General features: G+C 32.7%; 1 protein-coding gene across 1 annotated transcript in view; it reads left to right on the top strand.

Moving 5' to 3' along the window:
* The first annotated feature begins 13184 nt into the window (after positions 1 to 13184).
* Positions 13185 to 16005, top strand: part of LOC118197719 (deformed epidermal autoregulatory factor 1 homolog) — a 31222-nt gene continuing 28401 nt past the window's right edge. Inside the window, exon 1 of the mRNA XM_035369252.2 lies at positions 13185 to 13762. Coding sequence (XP_035225143.1) covers positions 13366 to 13762 — 397 coding nt within the window. The 5' untranslated portion in view covers positions 13185 to 13365. The remainder of the gene's footprint in view (positions 13763 to 16005) is intronic.

Below are 16005 nucleotides of genomic sequence, written 5' to 3'. Positions count from 1 at the left end.
AAAGATAAATGAAAATATTTTTATTGCAGAAAAACTCTTCGCTATAAAAAACCCAGTTTATAACGAATAATTAGATATAAAAAAGGAACTCTCTTGTACCGCTAATTTCCCATACATTCAGTGTTATTTAAATGGCTATAATGAGCAACCAATTATATAAAAATCGGATGTAGAGATTTTTATGGATACTTTTGTTTGAAATTCTTCGTATTTTTAAATTCCTACTATTAGCTCACATTCTCCCTATATCGTGTTCAAATTTTCAGTCGTTAATAAAATACTTTTTACTCATTTTTAAACTTGTAGTGGATGACACTTGATGTCAATACAGTTTTTTCACATATTAAAATTTTTTGAAATTTTTTAATTTTTTTTATTATTTTAAAAAATTTTCTTTTTTGACCTAATTAGATATTTACTTTTAATTTTTTTATTTAATTAATTATTAATTAATTAATTTTCAATCGTTAATAAAAGACTTTTTGTTCAGCCAATACAGTTCAAATACATTTTTTAAACTTGTAGTGGATGACACTTGATGCTAATACAGTCTTTTCACATATGAAATTTTTTTAAAATTTTTAATTTTTTAATTTTTTTTTTTTTTTTTTTTTTTTTTTTTTTTTTACTTAAGTAGGAATTGACTTTTTTTATATATATTACTTGTTCATGATTTTTTTCAGGAATTTCTACAAGTTTTAACTGGAAAATAACTAACTTTGAAATTCTATATTAATATAATTATAATATAATTAGTTAATATTTAGGCTATTTAGGTAGTGGAAAACATCTTAACATTACTTTTCTTTTGCATAACGCCACTCCTCAAACCATTCTCTCTTCTCTAACAAAAGGCTGTTTAAGGTAGTTGTAGCACTCATTTCTTCAAAAGTGAAGACTCGCAACAAGCATATCTTGAAATTATATTATACTATGAAAAATATTATTAGTAGTAATAAATGTGCATTCTAGGAGGACATATGTACAGGGTGACTAAAAAGCCCGTTAACATTTGAAAATAAATAAATAAATAAATAAACTGAAAGCTTTTAGATTTTACATTACGCCCAAAGGGGCGTTTCCTTTTAACGTTTTGTGTGTTACCTTTATTTATTGAATATCATGTTCTCACTTAAACATTAAAATTCAATTCAACAGCAATATCACAAAATATTTATAAATTGCATATCTTTAGAATTTTCTGATATGCAGTCTCGCGCGCTGTAGATAATGTTTTTCCCCGTACAGTGTTCCCACTGCTCACTTTGAAATTGTTCTGTTAACCAAAAATTCCTTAAAATTTTATAAAATATGAAATAGATAATAAAACAAATATATTATAAATGTGGGTTTTCAGATGCACATATTCGAGTGGAGGACAACGTTATTCAAAATTTGATGTCTCTAGGTACCTCTGTTTTTTCATAATGCGAGAAACATGCATACATTCATGCAAACTTTTCATTATTTAATATTTATAAAGAGCATGGGCATTCATTATTTAATATTTATAAAGAGCATTTAATATTTACAAAGAGCATGAGCATAATGCAGGGCTCTTATATTTGGTGGCAACAATTTGAAAAGTGAAATGCTGTTTTATAGTGGGCGATGCAAAGTGCCAAAACGAAATTAACAGCCCTTCTGAGCAGATTGCCTCTGTGGGCTAATAATTCATTAAATAGTAGTGTAGGTAGAGAGGTAAAAACTGACACACATGCTTGAAATGCCATGGGGTATTATTGAAAGCAAAAAAGAAAAAGTGCTTAAAACGGCCGACAGATGGGGCTTCATATGATAACAAAAGCAATAATTAGCATAACAATTGATTTTTAGGAAGGACTGAAAGTGTTCAACACGCCGGCCGTTATTCATCAACAATACGTATAGTCGAGGGACAATGCTGCATACATACGTATAGTCGAAGGACAGCATGGTTCAGCATATCTGTAGGTATGGTGAAAAACTGCAGTCGGATGTTGTCTTTTAGCATTCCTAATAAGGTCGGACGATGGCGGTAGACTTGCGATTTCAGGTAACCCACAACCAATAATCACACGGATTTAAATCTGGGGACCTGACAGGCCAAGCATAACGGATGTGGAAACTCAGCACGCGATCCAAACCAAACGATGTGTGAAAGAGATCTTTCACACGTTAGTAATTTCAAGGGAAGAGTCCGATTATAACTTTTCTACTAAATAATTTACTGAGAGAAATTGTTAACGTATGATGAAAAAGAAAAGGAACGAAAACAGATTTAGTAGCTGTCTGTATATTGTTTTTTAAATTATTGCTCATTTCCTTTCGTAAATGTAACCTTTTTCTTATAGCCCAAAAGGAGTTAGCCCAGATGGGCTATTAATTTCGTTTTCGCATTTTGCGTCGAAAACTTTAAATGTCCGTTTCACGTCTCAAAATGTTGCCACCAAATATTATTGCCCTGTGTTATATTTAAAGAGATTAAATAAGGAAGAATCTGCATAAACGTATGCATATTTAATTCAGAAGTCAAACAACAAAAATCAGCGTTATATTTTCAAATTTTCACAGGACTAGTTTCGAATGGTTTTACCGAACCATCATCCTCAGCTGCAAAAGCGAAAATGGAATGGTATGCATATTCCTCGCTTTGTGATAAAGTAAAGGTACTTAGAGCCATCAAATTTTGAATAACGTAATTCTCCACCGAATATGGGCATGTGAAAGTCATAATTTGGAATTTGTTTTATTATCGATTTCATATTTTATAAAACTTAAATTTAATGAATTTTTTATTAAAAAAACTCAACAATTTCAAAGCGAACAAGGGCAACACTGTACGGGGGGGGGAATTATCTCCAGCGCGGGAGACTGTGTAACGGAAATTCTAAAGATATGCTATTTTTAAAACTATTTTGCGATATTGCTGTTGAATTGAATTTTATGGTGAAGTGCGAAAAACATGATTTGTAATAAATAAAGGTAACATACAAAATGTTTAATAAAAACCATTTGAGGCTAATGTAAAATCTGAAAGCTTTCGGATTCTTTTTTTAGCCCAAAGGGCGTTAACCCAGAAGGCTATTAATCTCGTTCTGGCATTTTGCGTTGATTCTCTATAAATGTCGGTTCACTTTTCGTTGCCGCCAAATATTAGAGTCCTGTGATATATTTAAAGAAATTAAGTAATGAAGAATCCGCATAAATGTATGTATTTTTCTCGCACTATGATAAAACAACGGTACCTAGAGCCATCCAATTTTGAATGATGTAATCTTCCACTGAATATGAGCGTTTGGAAGCCCGAATTTGGAATTTGAAATTTATTTCATTATCGATTTCATATTGTGTAACACTAACGAATTTTTTATTAATAAACTGAACGATTTCTAAGCGAGCAATGTTAATACTGTACGGGAAAAAAAAAAAAAAAATTATCTCTAGCCGTGCTAGACTGTGTATGGGAAATTCTAAAGATATGCTCATGCGCTATTGCTGTTGAATTTATGGTTTAAGTGCGAAGAACGTGATATTTAATAAATAAAGGTAGCACACAAAACGTTAAAAAAAGCGCACCTTTGAGCGTAATCTAAAATCAGATTTTATTTTTCTTATTTTATTTATTTATTTATTTTGATTCATCAGTCAGTTTTTACACTTTTTTTGTGAAATAATGCATTTTTCTGATTTGATCGGATATAACCAACCAACCTTTGGGTTCCTTAAATTTGCTATAGCGAGGTTTACCTCTATTTCGGTTTGAGAAGGATATGAAAACAATCGCCAAATTCTTACAAATTAATAACTTTTTAAATTATAAAACCAGTGCTAAAAGTAAATTAATGATATTACTGCATTCTCAGGGAATCCTCTAGATGTGGATGAAACATCCAGCAGCAGCAAAATCATGACTTGTATTACATCTACAAACAAACACCTGATGCAATCAGTGCATAACTACACAAAAAAATATCTGAATATATTTCGTTTCAAATACAGCTCTTTTTGATATAGTACGACATAGTAGTACAGTCAAAAGTCGTTAATTCGGACACCCATAATCCGAAATAATCTATAATCCAGACCTCAAAGCTACAAACTTTCTGCGCATGCGTCGCATTGACGCATGCGCGTAAGACCTTTACGGCTGCGAATTTGTGTGTGCGCGTGCGCAAAATACGTTTACGAATGCGCGTTTATTTTATAACGGGGGGTATAAGCTAAGCTAAAATTATCTAATCTATTTCAGTTAATGTTGCAGATTGCGTTGTACCTTAATCTTCGAATTGGATCCGGCTTATTATTTTTTGCAGACTGTTAGAGCAATTTTATAAAAGTAAGCTTGAACTTTCGATTATGTCAAATAGAACTTCCGATTTATATTTACTAATATGTAACGGATCTACAAAGCGAAAGTATGTTTCAGAGTCCATTAAACAAAAAGTGGAATTGCTGCAAAAAATGGATAAAGGCATATCCTTTGTTTATCTAAACTTGAACGTTTGTTTATCTAAACTTTGTTTATGTTTAATGCTGCGGCGCGCAATGAATTGGAAGTTGATCTGTCAGCACTATCCTTATCTTCAGGGCAGATGTTTTTATTTGGCTTATAATTGCTTACTAAATGTAGTATTTCATTTCGATGTACTCCGTCTTCGATATGATTTAAATCAAATGCCTCGTCATTATAATTCGCTTCTGATAGCGAAGAAAGTGACAGAGGTTATTGAAAACGAAAAATAAAGAGAATGTATTATCACATAAAAAAACGAAGCAACTTAAACAACTTACATTGAAAGAAATGTTTAATAAAGTAAACAAATAAATATTAAGCTTTTTTTTTTTTGTAAATTTTGATACACTTTAGATCATAATTGTTCTTTATTTCGTAAATTACGGTTTCATATTTTTAATTTTAGAATTTCTGCATGCCATGTTACCAGATTTAAACTGATGATCTATAATCCGGAAAAATCGATAATCCGGAATCGCCGAAGTCCCGACGAGTCCGGATTAACGACTTTTGACCGTATTGATATATTTTAATACTTGAGGCAAACTGAAAAGTGCCCCTCTTAAGCATTTTCATATAAATATTTAATTATATTACTATTTAGTTTTTATACCCTGCTCGTTTTTACTTCCTTGTAGGAAGTAAAGGAAATACGGTAAATGCAAAAAATTTCGGGTATCTTATTTCAAAGGATATACACATTTTGACCGCTTCCCCAACCCATTTTGAGTATTTTCTTGCGTCACGTCTGTACAACGGACAAAATAAAGGACGGATTGTAAAAGGGATTAGAAAGAGATTTTTTTTCGTGACGTCTGTATGTAGTACATGCGCTCGCATGTATCTAGCGTAATTCCAAAACATTTAGCCGCAGAATGTTGAAATTTTGTACATGGGACTGATGTAGCATCTAGTTGTGCACCTTCCTTTTTTATTGAATTTGGCAGGACCAAAGTGTGTATATTTATATATATACTATATATATATGTCCGTGTGTGTGTGTATGTCAGCGCTGGATTTCCAGGTTCGGAGTGCCTCTTCAGTTACATTCCGATCAGGGAAGTAATTTTACCTCGTCTGTAATCAAAGAATTCTACAAGCACTAACTACTTTAATCACTAACTACTCGTCATTAACAAAACCCAAACGACGCCTTTACATCCCCAGTCAGACGGCATGGTAGAGAGGTTCAATCGAACCATCCTTAATAACCTCTCGTTAGTGGTTTCCAGAAATCAACAGGACTGGTGCAGGCAGTTACCTCTCTTTTTATTGGTCTGTCGCAGTGCTGTCCACGAGACTACCGGCTAATCCCCATCTCATATGCTTTACGGTCGTGACATTCGTCTGCAGGGCTGGATTTACGTATAACTTACAAAAGGTATAGCTTAGGCCCACCACTTTCTTGGCCCTTCCCCCCAAAAAATATATTAAAATATAATATAAATTGTATTAGAATATATTATAACAGCCTTATATAGGACCCAGATGCGTAGCTAGAACTTCCAGCGCCCGGGGACAACTGAAGAATTAGCGCCCCTTTCTGTGTGCCAAGAATGGAAAACATTTCATTAAAAAATTTCGTAGCATCAGTTTGGCGCCCCTTGGATGATGCGCCCGGGGACAGATGTCCCCTCTTGCCCCACCCTAGATACGCCACTGATAGGGCCCATTATTTCAAATAGCTTAGGGCCTTATCAAGTCAAAATCTGGCTCTGTTCGTCTGCCTTGTGATCTCTTGTTTGGTCGCCCTCCGGATGCGCCTTCATCACCTGAGGAGTACATCCAAGATGTCCAGGCCCGGTTTGATAATGCGCAATTTCACATTAGAGCGAGTCAACTTGGCGACGGAGAAGATGAAGACCTAATACGACACAAGAGCTACAGGACATCGATTTAACGAAGGAAGCAAGGTGTGGTTGTGGAATCTAACTCGACGGAAAAGACTCTGTCCTAAATTACAGTCACCTTGGGATGGTCCGTACACAATCCTAAACAGGCTGAACGACGTCGTAGTTCAGATCCGTAAGTCATCGAATTCTAAGAACAAGTCGTTCGTTACGACAGGCTAGCTCCTTACTATGGCCATAGTACGTAGTGTATATAATGTAAATAGTGCAAGATCATGGTCTTTTTTTTTTTTTTTTTTTTTTTTTTTTCTAAATTTGTAAATTTGTGCACTCATTTATTGATTTAGTATTTGATTTGTTTTATGTTGCTTATTGCAATTATTTTTTATGTTGTTTGTTTTTGTAAAGTAATGTGCATTATTGCATTGATGCTTTAGTAGTAAGTACGGCTTCCTGTCTAGGGATTGTACTGCGCGGGACTTGCAGTTCTTTGGAAGGGGGAAGGGTTACAAATTTTGGTATTTAGATGACTAATTTTAGTAGAATTATAATTAAAATTGTTTTATTTCTCCGTGGAATGCAGCACAAGACATATTTTAAGAGAAAGCTACGCCGGAAAATTAAAAATACAGGAACAAGTGCATTTAATATCTAATACATATAGATCTCGTAATTTATATTTAAATTGAATAAATGGAATTGACTACCGTGTTAGCTATAATCGTCATTTCATCGTCTTGTTGGTTTCCAGAAATCTCGAGAAGAAAAGAAATTACTAGAACGCTCTCGCGACTGATTGAACGCTTTAAAATGCCGGAGAGAGACATCTCAACTCAGTTGTTTAGTTAACTGCTGTTGTTATTGTTGATCGGATTAGCTTTCTCTGTTCTTTACGTTCAATTTAACGGTTTTAGTAGTTTGAAGAATAACTATACTGATTATTACTACGTGTTATTTTGAAAACTTGTACGAATATCTCTGAGGAAAACACCATTTTGTTTCATTTCTTTTGATAAGAATAAATCAAATAATTTATTTTTATTATTTGATAAGAATAAATTTTATCGGACTTGTGCATTAAATTTTTTACAAACCCGTACGCACGCAACAATATCTTATATGCTTCCCCTTATAAAGGGCAACTGAGGATGAGGGTACCCATTCACCAAATCCTGTTGGTGACGAATTATCGTCCACCGCCTTTTAGTTCGGGAGCCACTGTAGAGTAATTAGGATTTTCAATGCTGACGACGTGAAAAATATGCAGTGCCCTCGCCGGGATTCGAATTCCGGATCTCCCGAATACGCGCCGAGTGTGCTTCCAGTTACACACGAAGGCATGATGAAAGGAGGAAGAAAATACCTTATAAGCTGTCCAAAATGCGCCTCCTTAGAAGAAAAGTCACCAAACATCTTTTGTAATGAATACCAATCAGGACTTTACCACCTTCCTTTCGATAGTTTCAAGATTTTCCCAGAATCTGACAACCCATCCTTTCTCCTGCTTTTAAGCTTCAGATCTTTTTATCCATTTTTTACACTATCACACAAATCGCAAACGTAGGTACTTTAAATTCTTTTTCCTGTTCATAATTTCGGTATCTTCATTATTCCAGGAAAAACAGGAAAATCTCCGACATTTAAGCTTCAGATCTTTTTATCCATTTTTTACACTATCACACAAATCGCAAACGTAGGTACTTTAAATTCTTTTTCCTGTTCATAATTTCAGTATCTTCATTATTCCAGGAAAAATAGGTTTTTTTAGTGTCCAAACACCAGCAGGAATGGCAATTTTATTTTAGTTATCTTTTTTTTCCGAATTTGCTTACTTTTTAACAAGTTAAAATTCAGTAGTCTTTATAATTAAGCTTCATTTTTAGTATTTTTTTTTAATTTGTTTTTTTTAGACTAATTCGTACGTTTTCATAATTTAGTAAATAAAATAATGTTTCCGAATATTTTGTGTACAGTTTTTCTAGGTTTACATCTTTCGATGAAATTTGCTTTTGTATAATGCATTTCAGTTTAGTTTATTTATGAAATGACTTCTATTTTTTCTTATAACTAGTAGGATGCCAAAGACACATCAGAGTGATCTTTGTCATTATAAGCTTATTAAAAATACTATTTAGTATTTTTGAGATTTGGATAGCGGCGAATTGAGTCTTATAATGGTAGGAAGAACGGAACGTGTGTTCAGCCACTCATAAAATCATCCTGGTTTAATGTTTTGAATACTAACACCTTGAAAGTTCTATTTGAAGCATTAAGCAAAGGGTGGTTAATAGTTTTTATTTGTTTCTCTCATATATATATTTGTAATAATAAATTTCCATAGTCAAGAATACACTTAAAATTCTAACTGTATGTTCTTTTCATTTTTAATGGCGACGTTCTCTTATTTGAAAGTACGTGGAATTAAATCCGCAGCCCCGTAGTCAAGTTGTTTTTCCCGCCTTTTCTACACGTGCAGTTATAGAATATTCTGGAAATATTTAAAGCGAACTGGATTGGCTGACGAGGCTGACGTCATTTCTTGGAAACTCCGCCTTTCCAGAGGCTATAAAAGACTCGCAAAAGAATATCGGGGGCTTTTCTTTAATGCAACGATGCAGTAAACTTCATACAAAAAGTTATTAGTAATTCTTTTTATTTACTCCGGATATCTCATTTTGTAACTGCTATTTCTCCTGAATAATAATAAATGGATCCTGTTTTTTAAACTTATCGTCTGATAATTTAAGCTACGACTACATCTATATTTCTTCAACGATCTATTTATTCTGGACAGAAGCTGATACATCACACACACACACACACATATATATATACTAAAGTAATATTGATTATATTATCTCCTAATATAAAGTTAGTAGAATATATCTGAATGAAGTAACCCAAAAGCACTGGAATTTAATCCCGAAAATAATATTTTTAAAGGAACTTGATTTTAAATCATATAAATATAGAAATGGAAGCGTTTTAAATGAGAATTAATAAACCAAGTAATTATCGTCATTGATCGGAAATTGGTTGACTTTTCAAGGGGAACAAACCAACACCTGTTCAATTAACAATAATTAAGAAATGGGAAGGTGTTTCGTCTTTTATTCAAGTAAGAAGTAAAGTGCTATAAAGAATCCAGCACTTTCGTTAAGTTAAATGAAATTTTTAGAAATCTCGAGATATTATTGTCAAATTGAGTAGGAGTAAATAAATTTTTACTGCTGGATAAAGTAGTAGTAAAATTTTTTATCATTTACACTAGTGTAAAGTGTCCGCACTAATATTTTAGGTGCTGCAGGTAAGCATGTAAATACACTTATAAACTGTTGTTTGGTGTTGCCTATAGTAGACATGGCATTAAATTTACATGTCTGTCATCTAGGGGAATGACATTTAATAAATTCATTTAATAAATACGAGCAATAATTAAAAGTAAGCAGGCTGCTAACCTTCAGTACAGTAATGTTCCTTTAAAAATATTATTTTCGGGATTAAATTTCAATGCTTCTGAGTTACTTCCTTCAGATACATTCCACTATATATTAGGAGATAATATAATCAATATTACTTTAGTAAATAAATTATTATTATCTTACTTCGCAGCTTTTGCTCAAGTATTAGGAAATTTATTTCGATATCAATTAATTTCGATTAATTAATTCAATCTTTGATATCAATTAAATAGCAGCTATTAGCGCTATTTATCTAATTTTATGAATTCCACCAATATATTATCTTCACTTCTTATTTTTAAGTTAAAAAAGTTTTTCTACTAAAACTTTACTGTATTGAAGGTTAGCAGCCTCCTTACTTTTAACTATTGCTCGTATCTCTCAAGCTGAATTTATTAAATGTCATTCTACTAGATGACAGATTTGTAAATTTAACGCCATGCCTACTACAGGCAGCACCAAACAACAGTTTTTATAAAAAATATATAACTGTATTTACATGCTTACCTTCAACACTTGAAATATTAAAGGGGAACACTTTACTCAAGTAAATGATAAAAAAATTTTACTACTATTTTTATCCAGCAGAGAAATTTATTTACTCCTACTCAATTTGAAAATAATATCTCGAGATTTCTAAAAAATTCATTGACTTAACGAAACTGCCCCATTCAAAATGAATTCTTTATAGTACTTTAATTCATCTCACTTTAATCTCACTAACTAGATTAAAACTCGACTTAGAAGTTTGGCTTTAACTCAGACTGCCAGTTTGGCATCATACTTCTTACTTGAGTAAAAAACGAAACACCTTCGCATTTCTTAATTATTGTTAATTGAACGGGGGTTTGTTTGTTCCCCTTGAAAAGTCAACCACTTTCCGATCAATGACGATAATTACTTAGTTTATTAATTTTCATTTTAAAAGATTCCATTCCTATTCTTCATGATTCGAGTTTAAAGATCATTCAGACGGATCATTCTAACTTAAACGGGAGAATTCGTCATTTAAACTACTTTTCATGAACCATCGCACTGTTAATTAGCTCTGTTCAACAGAAGTTGGATTAGATTATTCGTTTATAGCAATGTTTCCCAACTTTTCAGCCTCATGACCAACATGTACATACTGCTCAGGCAAAAAAAAAAAAAAAAAAAAAAATCCTAGACGAAGATAATGTAATAATGAAATTTTAATAAACAAGTTGATATAATCAATAAAATCATCTAATAATTATAATTTAATTCTCAATTATAATTATATATATGTTATTAATAATCCAAAAAAGTAATAATATTATTAGACTGTTTAGCAAACAAAACTTTTCTCTGCCTTTATATTTTGTCTCCATTTTGGTACTACGTACATCTATGCACTCATTTTGGTAACTACTGACTTACAATACAGAAAAGATGGGAATCCCTCTCTACCCCATTCTGGTTTTTATTGAAAGCACCTCTGGTGCTAAAACCTCTGTGAAATTAAGAAGAAAAGGTGTCAGGCAAGATTTTTTTTTTTTTTTTTCATTTCTTTCTTTATATGTTGCCATCCAACGAGACCTAAAAACAACTTTATCTTAAAAAAAATATCTTCCCTTACGATTTCTAGCACACCCTTTTACTTTTCCTTTCGTAATTAACGTCATTCTCCTCTTCTTAACCGCCACAAGACACCACTGGCATGCATGGAACTTATTTGGCGAGATATTACTTCCATTTAGCTTGCATATCATAATAGCCGAGGTTTATTTTTGGTTCTTACGTAATATCCCGTTGACCGTTGGAAGGAATTTCGGCAAAGGTGGCCAGTCGTCAGTCATTACTGTGTAATACTAAACGACACGGTCGTCTAAATTGACGCTAAATCGCACTATTTGGCTGGTCGACGAGATAATACGTAAGTATGTTATATTTCACTAGGTAATAAAGAAGTGCAATCTCGAAACTTTAGCTTACAATCTAATACCTCTAAAAAGAATTCATCATTAAAGTTTCATTCAGAGTTCATTTCAAAAATTAGCCATGCTATTTACATAACATAAGATATATTAAGAGTTATTTTATTAATTGTAACAAAACTGCAAATTTTCATAAAAATTTTTATTTCTTAAATTTAAATTATGTATAATAAATTAAATGTATTTTAATATATAACAATTAGGCGTTTTATTAAAAAATAAAATAAATATTTAAATCATTATCACGCGCATTTATTAATTTTAAATTGGTCAGTTTGTCAATCAGCAACAGAATGATTAAATTTTAAAGGTGAATTAAATATTTTATGGCTAAGATTCTTAGAATCATCTATACGCGTAGGTGTGCGGAACAAAAATTAAAGGTCTAATGGTCTAATTAAAAGTTTAGTGGTGAGCTATGAAAAATTTTAAAAATCGCTCGTACTTTTTATCTTAATAGGATATTAAATTAAATGTATTACTTTTTACAAAAACAAAAACTACAAATAATTGTGGATGACCAAGAAAACATTTTAAATTAAAATATTTTCCAATGTTTTCTAAAACAAAATTAAAATGTAATTTTTAAACTAATATTAAAAACTGAAATGTTTTAGATTTACATAAGTTTAATTTTTGATTATTTTATTTTTAAATTTCTATTTAAATGGATAAATTTTAATTAAATAAGTTAACAAAGAACTTGTGAGAGCCAACTTTAGCTCATCACTGGTTTTATGTTTTCTGTTGTTTTCATCTACCTGCTTTCGAAGCATAACCATGTCTATGAATTTCAATTTGCTAGGGCAGAATTTTATACATAAAATAGAAACAATTCACCTCCTTTGAGAAGTAAAAAAAAATAGGGCGTGAAAAAAATCCGTTTAAATAGTAAAGAGGGCAAAGCAATATTATTTTTAACACGAAATATCATTCCCCCCAAAAAACACAAATTTAACAATGAGAGAAGCGATTTTTATTAAATAATACATTTTGAAGCAATATTTATTAAATAAATAATTCAAATAAATTTAAAGATTTTTTATTTTTTTATAATTTAGTAAATAATTATCGCCGTGTTAATTATTATTCTGTGTTAACCCGTGTCATAACCCTTGATATCATGACAAAATTTGACAGTACGGAGTGAAAAAATGAACATTATTACAGAATATTATATGTATTACAGAATATATTATATATATTATAGAATATAAAACGTATTACAGAATATTTTCCAGCAATTTGAGTATAAATTAGTATATTAAAATTTTTGGGTGGTAGAAGCTAGAAAAATAATTCAATTTAACAGATGTTATTCGTTACCACGCTTTTATACGCGATTTCAAACGCCGCGGTTCCGTGCGCCAAAATCAAAACAGACTTTCCTACCACGTGAGAAAGACGATTACTTCCGGTAGAAGGTCGTAGGATGTACACTGAATTTCACAATCAGGCGCCATATTGATCGTTGTGTTACGTGAAAATTGGTACAATTTGTTGCTGAATTGGTTTCCGTTTACTTATATTTGTCCTCTCTGTTCTCCCATTTATGTTGTTAATGAATCAACATGGAGAATATAACTGAGGCAGATTAGGTAATGGTGGATTCGATGGAGATCGGGTTGACCGACGAAGAGCTCCCGAATGAGCGTTCGGACGATGTCGAGAACGCCATATCCGGGATTTCCGACGAAGCCGACCGACAGCAAATAGTGACAGTTAGCGGAATGCCACCGAATGTGTTAGTGACCACTACCTCAGCAAATTTATTCAATGATCAAGAAACCTTAAAAGCAACTCGCATAATCATCCATGATCCGTCCTCTTTAGATGTTCTGAAGAGTGCTCAGCAGACTATAACTTTTAACCCTCTTAATCGTAGTTTGTCTGTACCAGAAAAGAATTTCAATTGGGATCCATCCGTTTATGATCCCGTCCTCCCTGTTCGCTGTAGAAATATTCGAGGAGAATTGCATAAAAACAGATTTGGTTCAGGTATGGATAATATATGGTCTGTATTTGATTCAAAATCAAAGGTTTTTAAATCCCATGATATAGTATATTTGCAGCATAATTATATGTGTGTATTAAAGATTCATTTAGAATTGTTTGCATGCTTTTAAGAATCATTTAGAAAATTATTAAAAATGTGCAGAAAATCGTAGATTCTATAGCTTATTCATAATGGACATTTTGTTATTATTAACGTCAATTTTTGAATTTAACTGAGACTGACTGAGAACTCCTGGATTAGATTCAAAAGTCCCAGACTTTCTTTCATGTGTTGTTTAAGAATGAGAAAGAAAAAAAAAAAAAAGGATGTAGAATACTATTTTCCTTATGCATTGGACGTCAGATTAAGACTGTTCATGATTTTCAATAACATATATTTGGGCAAAGTATCTTGCATAACATTAACATAATTTCTGGCTTGTGTTAATTTTTGTGTCCAAATTTTACATCTTGATTTATTTCTTCTTCTTTAACTGAATACTCATGCACTGCAACAACATAAATATTCATTGTGATTAACTGAATTAAATGTGCCCACCAGCGGATGAGTGGTAAAGTTGCTGAACTCTGGTAGTTTGTTTTAGTTTGAATACCGACAAATGGGCTGGCTGCATGTCTATTTCCATGGTTTTCCCCATGTGTAACATGTATCCGAGCCAGGTTCTCGTAGAAAGTTCTTCAGGGAGGCATCCCTCCCCTTAAGCAGATAGCCTGTGAGTGCTTTGCTGTATTCAAATAAATGAGACCGAAACCAACATAATTAGATAAAATATATCTCATATTATTACAACATGAAAAATTTGCATATATAAGTTGAATACATATGTTTTTAATGATGTGATCGATCAGAGTTTTACTATCATTGCATACAGCATGCCAAGTTTCAATAAAATATGTCAACCAGAATGGGCTATACACGGATGTGAGTAGAATTATAACCATATATACCATAGTACCATTTTATAATTATGTTATGTATTGCTATCTTATTGTGAATAATTAATGAATTAAACTTTATTGTATTTATGTATGCAGCAGACCCTCTCGCAAATAGTTACTCAAGCTTACAAATTCCCCTCTCTCTTAGAGGTGATCTTTTGCACTGGTAGACCTAAGAATTTATTCTTCCTAAGCAACTAAAATGTCTGATTGAAGAAAATTCTATTTGAAAGAGATCCCTTCTCCTTCTAAGTAATTTATCAGAAAATTAATAAGTGTTTCCGTAAGTCAAATGATTGCTTTACATTAGTTCCTTTGTTTTGTGTTATGAAATTCATTCGTGGTTGGACTGCAGTGTTGGATGTTAGTAGCAATAAGATTGTGATGCAGAATTACAAGAATAATAGAAGTCCTAATACTAAACAAAACACAATCAGTCAGTCAGTCAACCCACAGAGGAGATCATACTCGGGTCATTCCCTTACATACCATTTGCTATTTAATACTCCTCGGCGGAGCCAACCCAATGGTCCCCTATTGGATAAGCCAAGTCAATGGGTAGGCTCAGTAATTCGGATTCCACATCCTGATCCATGGAGGAAACGAAGAAGAATCTGCCATTAACGGAGGCCTCAACTCCAGACACAGAACAAAATACGTAGAAGATCACAGGTCAGACAAACTGGCTGCCAAGACTAAGTCAATGTAACATCCAGATACTCCCAGGGGGCATCAAGGAAGGGAATGAACAATACAGTATCGATGCACCAGGCACCCGCTGCCCCTCCCGCAAGCAATCTTCAAGGCCTGTCAGATTTACCAACTCCATAAATGAGGTGTTTCCCCGTGGACAGCTGTAAAAATCAAACCATAAACTATAGCTCCACCACAACCTAAGAACAGACAAGATAGTACCATATGCTCCCTACCGAGCCAGAACCAACCTATGAATAATCGGGCTCTAGTCCTGTGAAGACTGATTTTATGTCCCTATGATAGAGACTGGCGAAGTACAACTCCTATATAGTAACTTCACAGGTTTATGTACCCCTGGGGGCCATAAACAAAATACAGTCAAAAGTCGTTAATCCGGACTCGTCGGGACTTCGGCGATTCCGGATTATCGATTTTTCCGGATTATAGATCATCACTTTAAATCTCGTAAGATGGCATGCAGAAATTCTAAAATTAAAAATATGAAACCGTAATGTATCAAATAAAGAACAATTATGATCTAAAGGGTATCAAAATTTACAAAAAAAAAAAAAAAAAAAAGCATAATATAT

The sequence above is a fragment of the Stegodyphus dumicola genome, chromosome 5, assembly GCF_044657685.1.
Source record: "Stegodyphus dumicola isolate Sdum_Otavi_A_Nest chromosome 5, ASM4465768v1".
Taxonomy (NCBI): Eukaryota; Metazoa; Arthropoda; class Arachnida; order Araneae; family Eresidae; genus Stegodyphus; species Stegodyphus dumicola.
The sequence above is the reverse complement of the archived record's forward strand: the minus strand, read 5'-3'. Positions and strand labels throughout refer to the sequence as shown.